General features: G+C 50.8%; 5 protein-coding genes across 5 annotated transcripts, besides 1 other annotated feature; all 5 read right to left on the reverse strand.

Moving 5' to 3' along the window:
- Positions 1-251: 251 nt before the first annotated feature.
- Positions 252-287: a microsatellite.
- A 569-nt stretch (positions 288-856) lies between these two features.
- On the reverse strand, positions 857-2,556 carry ACLA_061810 (uncharacterized protein; the record flags this gene model as incomplete). The annotated part of the gene is made up of 2 exons (XM_001273644.1): positions 857-903; positions 966-2,556. 2 exons carry the CDS (start codon positions 2,554-2,556, stop codon positions 857-859), a joined length of 1,638 nt encoding a protein of 545 aa, XP_001273645.1.
- A 1,157-nt stretch (positions 2,557-3,713) lies between these two features.
- On the reverse strand, positions 3,714-3,992 carry ACLA_061820 (uncharacterized protein; the record flags this gene model as incomplete). Its single annotated transcript, XM_001273645.1, has 2 exons — positions 3,714-3,759; positions 3,832-3,992. 2 exons carry the CDS (start codon positions 3,990-3,992, stop codon positions 3,714-3,716), a joined length of 207 nt encoding a protein of 68 aa, XP_001273646.1.
- A 2,103-nt stretch (positions 3,993-6,095) lies between these two features.
- Positions 6,096-7,439, reverse strand: ACLA_061830 (transferase family protein; the record flags this gene model as incomplete). The annotated part of the gene is made up of 1 exon (XM_001273646.1): positions 6,096-7,439. One exon carries the CDS (start codon positions 7,437-7,439, stop codon positions 6,096-6,098), a length of 1,344 nt encoding a protein of 447 aa, XP_001273647.1.
- A 2,082-nt stretch (positions 7,440-9,521) lies between these two features.
- On the reverse strand, positions 9,522-10,796 carry ACLA_061840 (NADP-dependent oxidoreductase; the record flags this gene model as incomplete). The annotated part of the gene is made up of 4 exons (XM_001273647.1): positions 9,522-10,141; positions 10,202-10,372; positions 10,428-10,543; positions 10,600-10,796. 4 exons carry the CDS (start codon positions 10,794-10,796, stop codon positions 9,522-9,524), a joined length of 1,104 nt encoding a protein of 367 aa, XP_001273648.1.
- Positions 10,797-11,759: 963 nt separating this feature from the next.
- On the reverse strand, positions 11,760-12,796 carry ACLA_061850 (NmrA/HSCARG family protein; the record flags this gene model as incomplete). Its single annotated transcript, XM_001273648.1, has 2 exons — positions 11,760-12,518; positions 12,584-12,796. The coding sequence occupies 2 exons, from the start codon at positions 12,794-12,796 to the stop codon at positions 11,760-11,762; spliced, it is 972 nt and encodes a 323-aa protein (XP_001273649.1).
- Between the last annotated feature and the right edge of the window lie 430 nt (positions 12,797-13,226).

Raw genomic sequence — 13,226 nt, forward strand, 5'->3', positions numbered from 1 at the left:
TATTTTCATGCTACCTCTTGCTCTAGACCTAACCTAAAAGCAAATCCAATATGGCGATGCCCATTTCGCGCCTGCCTTCCTACGTAGTATGCAGATGATCGAACAAGTATCCTTAACTTCACTGCAATTGCCCCATCCAGATCACCCTCTGACGCTAAACCACCATCTCGCCCAAACCTCTCTTCCCAATCCTTCACGAAGTAGTCCGTATAACACCTCTCGCCCCACCCTCCCCCATAATCCCTCTGCAGAAAAAAAAAAATAAAAATAAAGAAAAACAATAAAAAAGCCCTCAAACCCACTCATTCAAACTCAAACACCGTATGACCTTTATTCCTCATGGCTCATCCAGAGCTCTATTCCGGCCTTGGCATCAGCCCCAAGCCCTGAGCCCGCAATCCGGAGCCAACCGCTCAATTTCCCCCTCAGCGAATGACTAGACTAATACCTCAGAGAGAGAAGCAAGTTGGGCCGAGAATGGCTGCAGCGGCTAGAGAACCAGCATGTTTTAGTGCTTACTACTTTCTGCAGCCTAGGGCTGGGCTGCCGGGACCGGGGGCCGCTGAAAAGTGGACGGGAAAATGTGAAATTGTGAAACTCCATGGACTCCGTGGGTGGCGAGCCGCTTGAGCCAGTGCTGATCCTTTGCAGGGATCAGCGGCCTGGGCCAGGGGTAAGTAAGTGAGCTAGGAAGTTGTGAGTAGCCCGGTGCTGAGTGTTCGAGTGGGTGTAGCATAGCCGGTAAGAGGTGCTACGGCGAGACAACGGATTGGGATCAATTTACTACAATTTTATGATAGGCCTACCAAAGCTACAGGTAATTTGGTTTCATGACGGTTGGGGAAAGTTCAATCTATTATTGTATCGTAGCGGAGCAGGTAAAGCTCCTGAGAGGGAAGGTATCTTTTTAGAACAGTGTAAAAATGCAACGCAGGCTATAGGCAGCTCATGCAGGCCCTACGCACTCGTCTTGGCCGACTCTTCGATCGTGCCCTCGGTGCTTCCAGCCTCTTTCTCCCCCGCGCCGTCGAATCGGTGATCGCGCACGAAGAACACGACGATGAAGAACCCGACGGCGGCAAAGGCGATACCAAGCCAGAGCGCGCCGCGGTACCCGCGCACCACGTCGCGGCCGTCGTCGTTGACATGGCCCTCGACGGTGGCGGCGATGCCGAGCCCGATGGAGATGGAGTACTGGACGACGGTGGAGATGAAGGAGCCGGCGACGCCCTGCTCCTCTGGGGTGACGGCGTTGGAGATGATGATGCCAGAGGAGGCGAAGGAGAGGTCGGGGCCGCCGACGACGAGCAGGCAGGCGGGGAAGATGAAGGCCCAGTAGACGGGAGAGTAGTTGACGAAGCTGATGAGCAGGTTGCCGATGAAGAAGGAGAACATGGAGACGCCGAAGATGTACTGGGCGCGGACCTTGGCGATGAAGATGCCGACGGAGGCGGTGGCGAAGAAACCACCGATGACGAGCGGGACCATCTGCGCGACCGCGACGAGCGGCTTCTCGTGATGGATCGTGAGGATGTAGATGGTCGTGTAGTAGAGGAAGATGCCGAAGGACATCCAGCCGAAGGACATGGCGGTGACGACGGGCGTAAAGCCCTTGCGCGACCAGAGCGTGTTGGGGAGGACGGGGTTCTGCACGCGCGACTGCGACAGGGCAAAGGCGACGATCAGGACGACGCCGACGATGAGCAGGGCGTAGGTGTAGGGCTCCTGCCAGCCGACGACGGAGGCCTGGTTCCATGCAAAGGAGAACAAAATCAGGCCCGAGACACCAAGAACGCTGCCGATGTAGTCGAAGTGCTTGAGGCTGAGGCCGGGGATGGGTGAGCCGACGCTGTGAGGGATAATCACGAAGCTCGCGGCACCGAGTACCAGACATCCAATGGCCCAGAACCAGAAGCCCCAGCGCCAGGTGACGTTCTCCGCGAAGGCGGCGCCGATGAGACCACCAAAGATGTATCCGGACGGCGCGCAGAAGCCGAGGAAGGCGAAGGCGATGTTCTTCTTCTGCGAGAAGGGAGGGAAAGCTCGCGCCAGCAGGGCGAACGAGTTGGGGACCAGCGCACCGTTGCCGATGCCCGTCATTCCGCGCGCGATGTCAAACAGCACAACGTCCTTGGCAAAGCCACTGACCAGCGACCACAGCGCCATCCAGAGCCATCCGAAGATGAAGACGTACTTATGGCCGAAGTGGTCACCCAGTCGGCCAGTAACCAGAACGAAGACACCACCGCACAGCGAGTAGGCGGCCAAAAACCACGACATTTGTCCATTGCTGGTCGCATTCAGCGCCCGGCCAATCTCCTGAACGGAGAAGGCTGCATTTCCCAGGCCTCCGACGGAAAAGAGCTGCGACAGGCCGATGATGAGAATAAAGATGGCTTCTTGGAAGGTCGACGAGAACGCAGCGGGAGGGGCTGCAGCGTCTGGCTCGCCTGCACCGCCAGGACCGGACATGGTATCGGCTGGTCGTTCAAATTCCTCCTTGCTCAGAGGTCTTTCTCGGTCGTTGCCAATAGAGGTTGCGTCTGTGGAAGACATGGTTGTGATGGGGAGGGTGGTCTGTCCGAAGCTGCCAGGATGACCGGAATCTCGAGAAGGCTGTCAGACCAAGTCGAGATGGATGATTAGTGACAGGCAAGAGAGAAGGAAAAGAAGGGCAAGTGAGACCATCTCGACATATTCCTTTATAAAGGAGATTTTTTTTTTTTCTTTTCCCTGAATCATGCATTGTGTTGGTTGTCTGTGCTTTCCCTGCAGAATCGAAAGTCCGCGGATTTTGAAGCCAAAGTCCGGCGATCAACAGAACGTGCCGACTGGCGGATATTCACCATTTTCTACAGCCTCCAGCCAATCTGGTGCACCCGCTCGTGCGTTAGTTACTCTCACCCTAGTCCTGGAAGTCAGCTTGGGCTTTCGGTATCGGAATCTTGGTTCTTCTGTGCTGCTGGCTGAAACTCCGGCCGTGCAGAAAAGGATAAGGCTGAGGCTGACCTCGACTGCCTTGGCGTCCTTCCATCTGATTATTATTTTCGAGAAACTTGATCTTTTCCCATGTGAGGTTCAAACCTGATATCAGTGGCCGTATCCTCCGAATTATTCCATGGGGTTTGTGTCGATTCGGGGAGACCGTGAGACTCCTTCGATCCCTTACCACAGAGGCCCTGTGCGGGTATTGTATGCAGAGATAATCCTTATGCACAGTCCAGAGTTTGAGACTCCTTTTGTTACCATGTGAATGGCTCATCTCAGCTGTCTAGTTCCTTTTCGGAGTGCTGAATTTATCATAACAGACCACCCCCCCCCCAAAGTCTCCATCATCCCATTCAGCGCTCCTCTTTGCTCCACGATTGTGACCTCGAATTTCATCTCCAACGTATATTTCTAGCTTCGATGTGTAATCGGCATGGTTGAATTAGCGCCACGTCCCACCTGCACGGCAAATATATGGTTATTCCTGCCGCAATCAGAGAAGACTAGCCTGAAGCTCGCCCGAGCCGGCTCACCATCCTGTTTTCCGTCCCTAGTATAAGCTAGTGGAGTATCTGGTCTAGTATCTACCCATTGGCACATGGAATACTGGATCATTCCCAATGGTAATCAATCCATAGCGTTTATTACGACGTTTGCTGACAGTCTCAGTGACCCTGTAGTTTCCAGCCAACGCGGTATTATATGCTGAGGGATCATCACTGGCCTCATAGCCACTCAACAGCAATTGGCGTCAACAAGGAGTATTCTGAACTATCACACAGTTGGATCACTCTTCACCTTGCAGCACTGTTTCCTGCTGGGGCTAGTATCTCAACCACATACACAACAGGAGACTTGCCTTGCCCAACCATGGCCACGCTCACCAGGTTATCGTAGGGTGTGCTACTGAGACGCATGTTCCACAATGGCTCCTCCCACTGCCGGCCCAACAAGGGCTGTGAAAATGATGCCATTACCTGCTTCTGCATTCCTAGTGGCATCATGTTGTCCAAGGATCTCTGGCATGACATTAATTCCACCACCGCCGAGACCTGGATGACTGGGCCGCCACAAGCATCTCTGTATTAGATACTCCGCAGAGACTACTTCCCATGGCGAAGAGGACCGGGGAGAAGACCATCAGCCTTCTGCAGTGAAAAATACTTGCAGTTTAGCTGTATAAAGGCTGAACTGCTGTTTGATTAATGAAGTACCTGTTGATCGCCCAGACATATAGCAACTGTGAGTCTAGAACTTGAGAGACGATAGGTAAAGCAATGGGAAGAATAGTTATGTCAAAAGCACTCAGTGGAATCCCATATCTAGACCAGGAGGATGTTCCATAGCCACTGCCCATAGCTCTTTTTGACAGGCTTCTGCTTGTCTGAGATGGGTTGGGGCTTGTTGCTGCTCATTTTTGCTGTAGTATTCTCAACTATAGCCATGATTGTTAAAGGTAAATTAGTGAATAGAGTCGATTAACTGAGTTCTTGACATAGGGTAGTGAGAGCCAGGCTTTAATTAAGTACTCATGTATTGGAAAGGAGGTTATTCTGCTCCTTCTCCCTTCTCCTGCGTGTTTGCGCTGATCAAGTGGGCGATTGACCTGAATATGCCGATTCGGTGGTTTGCCACAAGAGATCAGGATTAAGGTGAGAAATAAACATATATATGGCCTTCATTCACTCAACTCTCCTCCTCAGTTCCCCCCTTTCCCACTGATATCTGTCCAAAGTTTTCAACCCGAGAAGAAATGGGCCAGCCATATGATCTAATTGTGTATGGCGCCACCAGCTACCTAGGATCGCTGGTCGTGCAGTACCTGTAGGCGCATAGTCTGTTAACCCTCTGATGGGCTGTCGCTAGCCGCAGTAAGGAGAAGTTGGTGACCCTTGTGGACTCTAGGGATGAAATCATCGCAAGTTGCCCTAAGTCACGGTGGTCACTTTCAGTACCAACGATCTAGGGCGCATGGCACCACAAACTCGTCTCATGCCGAATACAGTCGGCGTATGTCCCTTACTGCCTCGATCTCTTCCTCCCTGCCGCACTTTTAGACAAGGCGCTGACATCATAGCCTTTTTCTAAATATGGCACACCCGTTGTTGTAGCCTGCATAGAGAATTCTACTGGTTACGTGGATTCAACAGGCGAGCGCGTATGGACACAGCAGCGGGCAGTCCAGTGGCCTGTCTTCTTTATACTTCACTATACCTGGACTGGTTACAGCAGGGAGACTATTGCAACCATCCTCGCCGGCCTGGAGATGTACTCCGTTCAATGACTACATCCCAGGCGCTGGCGCGCATCGGCCTTATCCCCCTCCAGTCCTCCCTGTCCGACAGGATCACATTCTAGATGACCTCACCTTCAACCCGTCTGTGGTGGCTGATCAAGCTGTCATGCACATGTGGTCGCTTCTGCAGTGATATACAGACTAGATATAGTGATATAGTGAATGATTCAGCTTTCAGGGCTATACCACTACACAGAGATGGCTGCAGGCATGATCCATATTCATAGTTATATCTGTTGCTAGTTCCTGTATCTTCCTATTTCCACCTCTCTAGTAGCTACTTTGATAGCTCTCACTATAACTAGGGATAGGGCCGCAGGTGAGACCTAAGGATAATCATTTTGTAGAATGGAAGGCTATAGTAGCAGTAGTTAGAAAAGATATAAGCAGCCCTAATGCCATGGGTATTATGTGCATAAATATGTATATAGTGTCTGCGCAACTTATATTAGTAAAGCAGCCTCAATACTGTTGGAGGTCTTAAGAGGAAATAAGGACAGCTCAATGATAAAGAGGTTCGGAGGGGGGATTCTCACCCCAGCATCATTAGGGATGCAGTACATGGAGCAGCTGAAAAATGCTGGATTGGAGTGGAAAGTCCTTGAATCCTAAAGAAAAGACAAGTGATAGAAGTGTGGCATATACATCTCTCGTTCAGGGAGTGTTACCTACTGCGTTCAGAAGCATGGTTTGAGGGAGAAGAGTATGTATGGCCAGAAAGATACAAAAATATACAGCAGTCAGGATGTGCTAGCGGCCACCCAGTAATCACATCATATCATGCTCTGAAAACAAAGGCACCCACTCCCTTTCATACAATAGGCTCAAAATACTTCAGAAATTCCGCATCTTTCTTGAGGAACTCACTCTCCTCAATCGTCGCCGTAATAAGAACCTCAAAGATCTTCGTTTCCCCCCGCGAAAAATTCGGCAGGATCATGCAAGATCCCAGCATAGTATCGTGCGGTCTGCATGCAACAGGGACCGCACCGGCCCCAATATCGTACTTTTGCGCGCTTCCCGAGTACCAAGTATTCATGAAAAAGTCCATATTCGTGAAGTCTGCATTCGAGCCGAGTGTCTCCGTGTGGGCGAGAGACGCAATGAGAGAGGTCATATGGCCAATCGTGGACAAGTTGACGGACTTGACCGACTCCCGAATCAGAGTGGCAGCAGCAGCGAGACCGCGGTCCCCATCGGATACCACGGCCTCGGCAGCCAGAGGACCAGCCTGGGATCCGATGACGGCGTTACCGAAGTATTTGTTCGAGGTCTTCTTTTCGGGGTCTCGGGACCGGACATCGATGGGGTGGACGAAGCGGGATGGCGAGGTCGTTTTCTCCGGGTGGATTTGGAGGCGCGCACGCGTCAGCGACTTCCAGACCAGTGCCGAGATGCAGTCGTACGAGCTAATGTAGTCGACCTTGGTCAGGTGCGGGGCGCATTGTGCTTTGAGTTGCTGGATGGCTGGCTCGGAGATCTTGTAGATGCTTGATCGGGATGGTGGCGGCGGTGGTGGCGGTTTGAATTGGCTCTTCTCCATCACGTAGAATATTGGGAGTTTTCCCAGACGGTCCTGCCTTGTAATGGCCGGGTCAGGCGCTGGCGTGTTGTATGGCGCTCTATTGAGATCCGGTGTGTAGGCGGGCATCTCCAGCCCTTCCTGACGTGCCTTGCTGCTTTGACAGACAAGGGACAGGAACGTATCGATAGACACCCAGTCCCCGGCTGCGTGGTTCACTCGCAGACCCAGAACCAGGCCACCCTCGATGATGCTGACTTGCAGGAGACAGGCCGGTCTCTGAGCCGTTGGCTCGTCGGGTAGGAACTGGGCAAAGTCCGCGTCGTTGGGAGAGAATGAGCCCTGAGCCAGGCTAGAGAAGGGCTGGTGCTCCATGGAGCCATACCGGCGGATGCCAACTTCTAGCTCGCTCCCCACAGGTACCTCGATGTAGGGCTTGACGCCATCAAACTGGACATTCCCGGCCATGAAGGGCAACTGACGGATTGCGTTCTTCACCCCTTCCGTCACAGAAGAAATCAGTTTGTCGATATCCACGGTGGGCTGGAGCTCATAGAATACGACGACCTTTACAGTCTTCATGATTCCCATTTTGTCCAAATCGGACAGCTCATATTTTATGGTCTTTGCCATGGCTGCGCTGATTGTTGACCACGATGAAGAGAGTACGAATTCAACTTGGAGGTGGTTATTCATAGGATGAGACGAATTCGAAGCGGGCAAACTCTGGCTTATAATTCTTCTTGTCGCGGGAACCTTTTGTGGTCTAGTTTCGGCCCCTGAAAGCATCGTCGAATCGGGAGCCCGACTACCATCTTGTCTTGAAAAAAAAGATCAAAACATACAACCGCATGTAGATGTCAGTTCTTGCCCACCTCAGCGCCTAGAACATTCAACTGCCTGAATGGAGATAATGTCATGAGCACAGGATCTTGGGCAGTGTCGATTGGACTACCAGACACTTTGCTGGTTGGTTACAGCGGGCTTTTCCTGACACACCCTTATCCCTACCTCTGTTTCGTGATCGCAAGTAGAACCAGTTTCATGGGTTCCAAGTTGTGAAGTCATTTGGTATATTGAGTGTATACTGATCTTACGATAACAAGATAAACTATATAAAAAGTGAAGTCGAGGCCGTAGCAGTTGACGCTTCAGACAGTTTTCTTTCGCCTTTATCCCACTCTATGCTTTGATTCTTCTCTGCTCTATGTGTGTTCAAATCAAGAGCAGTTTTTATCCATCTATCTAATATCTTCACGAGGGTTTTCATGTATCCTGCGATGGTGCCAATGACCTCGGATCCATACACACCGGTAGTGGCTGGAAAAGGAACCCATGCCTACGAGCAACCTCACGAGCTGGCGTCATAACTCCAGCATTTACCACGAGCCTTGCAAGAAAAGTAAAGCCTAAGTCGCCGCATTAAGCAGAATGCTTCGTCGTTCTTGCCGTACTCATAACGCCATGTTCGAGGATCTGCCTTTCAAGAGGATCTTCCTTGCTCCGTCGCCCTCCCCCTTGATGTCACCCGGGTAGTCTGATTACTCTTCGCTGGAATCCACCCCCTGCCTTGGTCAATCTAGATGGCTACTCGATCGACTATGCGTCTCGGAATAGGCCACATGGATGCACATGTTCGAGATGTGACTGTGAGTGATTGAAGTGTGTTGACTGTGCCGCAAAACCAGGATCACCACTTCATTCGCGGAACAATATAATCGAGCAAATCTGGATTTCATCTAGCTGAATTAGTGGTTAGTCCCTCTTATCGAGTGGGTAAAATAAAAGACGCATCACCTAGGTAGATGCTTTTTAGCGATGGACAGGCTGACGGCCGGGGTAAGGATCACTACTTAAAGACCACATTCAAATCTGGCATGCATGGTAACACCAGACATATGATAGGATGGCAATCTGGTCAGAGTGTTTTTGGTTCTATAAAGATCAGAGGAGTACCCTCCAAACTAATATGGTCACCAGAATTTTCACATCTCTCTGTTGATACACAACCCATAATCATATGAGAACCCCAGCGTATTTTGGCACAGACTCCTGGAAAACCGTGTTTATTATAGCCCATCTTGATCTCGGGCACTGGAAGATCATACAATGAGAAGCAACATCATTGGCGTTATATCCCTTCTCATCGCCAACACTTTCTCGATGGCTACAACCAGATACACTGTGCCGATTCCCCCCGGAATCCCTATCCTCGAAACTCGCAAACAACTCAACAGCATGGCAGATCAATTTCCAATGGGAACCCTGGATGATAGAAACGGGGGCTACTACTTGCTAGACCATGACGGCGCCGTGTTAGCCGTTACCTCAGATTCTCTCTGTGAGGAATTGGATGCATCCATGGAACAAGCGAGGAGATATTACGAGGATAGCCCGGACAATGAGGTTGATATTGCTCCTAGGGGGGATAATGCGGCGGATTCGGCTGGGGGGTTTGTCAATTATTGTTCTCATCCACGCTGTCATACCCACGCTTTGTGTCGCACTTATAGTGATTGTTATGTTTGTTCGTCGACCAAGCATTGGTGTTTCTGATGTGAGATGTCCCTTCCCATAGCACTCAAGATGTGTGGATCTGAATGGTATGCAGAAAGAAAATGACGATCTGGGTCAAAAACCAAGGCATTTGTATAACATTAGAAACCAACTACATTTGATATACAAAAGCAAGAGTCCATAAAAAAAAGACCTGGCCTACTGATCATCTCCTCCCTTGGCCACACTGATCACCATCTTACCCAGCCCGCCTTGATTGCTGTATACAACCTGACATGCCTTTCGGACCTCCGAAATATCTCCCATCTCCACAATATTACCAACCACTGGCTTCAGTTTACCTTCCTCAATGAACCCCCTCAACGAGTCCAAATCTTCGCCGCTCGTTTCCAGGAACATGTACGAATAGCTGACCCCATACCGGCGGGCCCGGAACCTGCGGATGGAGTCCGTGATATTCAGGAACACTCGTGGCACTAGTGGGACGATAGGGCGATGAGGCAGTCGCATCACGGAGGAATCCTGCAGCTGGGTTCCCGATGGTGACGTCGCGATGGATATAATGCAGCTACTCCCAGGTCGCATCAGGCAGAGGTAGTCCATAGCGAGGCCGGTTGTGTCGAACAGAAAATCAACCGAGCCATGCGGAATGACCGATTTGGGATCCATCGTTTTGTAGTCGATAATTTCATCGACTGTCCCTTGCCCGAGAAGTTCCGGGACTTTGGGGACCTTTGATGTCGAGACAGTGGTGATCACCTTCCCTGCTTTGAAAACATTCTTGGCCAGTTGGCAGGCAAATAGGCCCGTGCCACCCACTACCATCCCGTCGTGTTAGTAGAGCACTTTGTATCTAGGTAATTTTTGAGATGGCATACAGCCTGCTGGCACGAAAACAGTCTTCCCCGCAAGATCGCCATCATACTTCTTCAAGGCCTGGAATGCGGTCGTGGCGGCCAGTGGCATAGAAGCAGCCTCTTCGAATGACAGGGAGGGTGGCTTCCGAGCGATGAAGTTCTCTGGGCATACAGCATATTCACTCCATGATCCTGGAATGGTACAGGTTCAGCAAGGGACTACATGACCGCATTCTGGATTCAGTACCTCGATGGGACTCTGGCAATCGGACATAAACAGCATCGCCGACCTTGAACCGGGTGACAGCTTGCCCGATCTCTGTGACTGTCCCAGCGGTATCGTAGCCAATCTTGTATGGGAAACTAGACCATCGTTGTCAATTGGGCCAATCCATCCCTGCCGAGAGGATTGAACGTACGAATCTTGCAGGGCAATCTTGAAAATTCCTTCTGCCTTTTTCAGATCCACGGGATTGACACTCGCGGCGTGGACCTTGACAAGAACATCTTTTGAGTCTGTTATCTCCGGGCGTAGAAATTCAAGGAGCTGGTAGTCGGATGGTTTGGCGTAGGAGGTGATTCCAACAGACAACATCGTGTTAGGCATGGACGGCATACCGAGTAATTAATGGTGAACAACGAGATGAAAGCAGGTTTCAAGTAGAGTTGGAGAAAGAAGTGTCCATAACCTTAACCCTCTCTAGTGGCAATTCAATAGATATGTCCGCTAGTTCCATCCGTTCATATTCTATCTTTCCAACTTTATTCTACTCAATGTCCCGCCGGATAGTCTCAATGTCCGAATAATCACTCCGCTCACGCCTCCATACTCTGTACCAAGGGTTAAAGAATTCTTTGCGGTAGTAGAGCCAAAGGAGACAAAGCCATCAAACTGAGAATAGAGGCAAGAAGCCACGAACAGAGTCAACTAGATCCCAAGCCTTGATACCAAACCCTCGGCAAGATACTCATCTGGAAGTACAAATGCTTGCGCCGCATTTCGAGGTTGGCTTCGACCCATCGAAAAGTCACTAACACACGCGCGAAGCCTCTCGGAGTTGCGGATTTCGGAGTCCGCTAGAGACGCTGAGACTGGCCGAGTATATACACATTCCGATGACTTGGGTTGTGTTTTGCTGCGCCAAGGTGTCTCATACGAGGCTGAAAACGATGCCAATTCACAATCCATGCCAGTTCAGCTACGTCGCTCCAAAAAATGCCGATTCTGTCCACCTGTTCTAAGACCCGTATGGGCATGGGAATCCAATCAATCCAATTTACGGGCTTCGGAGGTTATCCTAGACAGAGGTTCGTTGAATGAAAAACACCCCTAGACTCAGATAGACCCGGCTGGACGAGCTCTTTGCATAGAGATAAAAGACGAGATATGGTTAAGGCCACAACAAGCAAGTCTAACCCACAGTGAATTTTTTTGATATACTATAATAATGCCTTGGCTCGCAAGGATATATCAAATGCGTGTTGAAGGGCCATATATGTTTCTATTACAAGCACTCCGTCTTCAAATCCTTCACTTGCATAGCAATATCATGCACCGTGACTATATCAAAATCGACAATCAACCCCAGTTGATCTGAGCAATAGCAGCCTCCAGACCGGTCAGTCGAGAAACATCGATACCCAGGTCCTCCTTGCGCAGAGGGGTCACTCCCGGCTTCTTCCACGAAGCCTCTCGAAGTTCTTCCCAGAATTTCAACATCGCCCCCATCTCCAAGCCCCAGTCAGGGAACAGCTTGTTGTAAGCCTCCACTGTGCTGGGAACATAAACGGTCGATTTCCCGGTGACCTTGCTCCAGCGTTCCAGGAGTGCTTGGTTGGTGAGTGTCTCAACCTCGGCCAAGACATACTTTCCACCACGGGTGAGCTGCGGCTGCCTGAAGATCGCTTCGACAAAGATGCCCACGTTCTTGCGATGGTCTCCGATGGTGGTGATTGGTGTTTCGCCCACCGCCGGCTGCACCCAGGCGTACTGGCCACTGGTCTGGAGCAGGCTTGGCGTGCAGAGCGGGAAGGTCAGGTTCGACGCATAGTAGGTGACCCAGAGGAAGGTGGTCTTGGCTGCCAGGTCGGGCAAGTCCTTGAGGATGTACTCATCCACGGTAGCCTTTGATTCGAAGTGAGGATTGTGGTATTTGCCCTGCGACAAGGCAGCTGATGACGGGAGAGTTGACCAGATATAGTGGTGAAGACCACTGGTGGCAGCGGCGGCTTCGGCCAGATTCTTCGCTTGGACCAACTCACGCTTTTCCGCCTCTGCCGGGCCATACTTCATGAATGTTTCGAAGAAATTAGTGACACCAAAGATGGCATATGCCCCCTGAGGACGACGTTCGTTAGTCAATGGGATATCTGGAGAGGGGACCGCGGTGTTTAATTTCTAACCTTGAACGCCTCGACGAGGCTTGCCTTGTCATCCAGGTTTCCTCGGACGACCTCGACGCCTCTCGCAGCCAATTGCTGTGCATTCTCAGAGCTTGGATCGCGAACGATAGCCCGCAATTGATATCTTCCAGTCTCAAGGAGAGCGTCAACGACCGAGCCGCCCTGTCCACCGGTAGCTCCAACCACTGCGACGAGTTGCTTGTCAGATGCCATGACGATTGCGAGAAGATTGGTAACGTAGTGATGGGAATAAGTATCAAGTGTAAAAGTTCTGATGAGAATGATCTTTTGACTGTCGAGGTGCAGATTGAAGCAATTTATAGCTTTGAAGCGTTGGGCTGCCCTCGTTTCCTCAAGGAATACACCACTGTCACATCGCCCAATGGCATAGATCGGTCTTGATAATCATCCTTTGAGTATGAATTTTTCGTGGCTTATTCAAATGCGGCCATATGCTTATAACTAAGGTGTGCTGTTCGTTCATTCCCCGAATAGCAATCGGGGGACTGTTCTGGTATTGCCCGAAATGGTAGATGACATGGATGGATTCTTGCCGCTGATTTGCAGACGTGGAGGACACTAACAAATGTCGAAATTCCGCGGAAACTTACTCCCTAGAATGATCGATGATAAATCAACCTGA

Source organism: Aspergillus clavatus, genomic scaffold (genome assembly GCF_000002715.2).
Source record: "Aspergillus clavatus NRRL 1 1099423829796 genomic scaffold, whole genome shotgun sequence".
NCBI classification, from domain to species: domain Eukaryota; kingdom Fungi; phylum Ascomycota; class Eurotiomycetes; order Eurotiales; family Aspergillaceae; genus Aspergillus; species Aspergillus clavatus.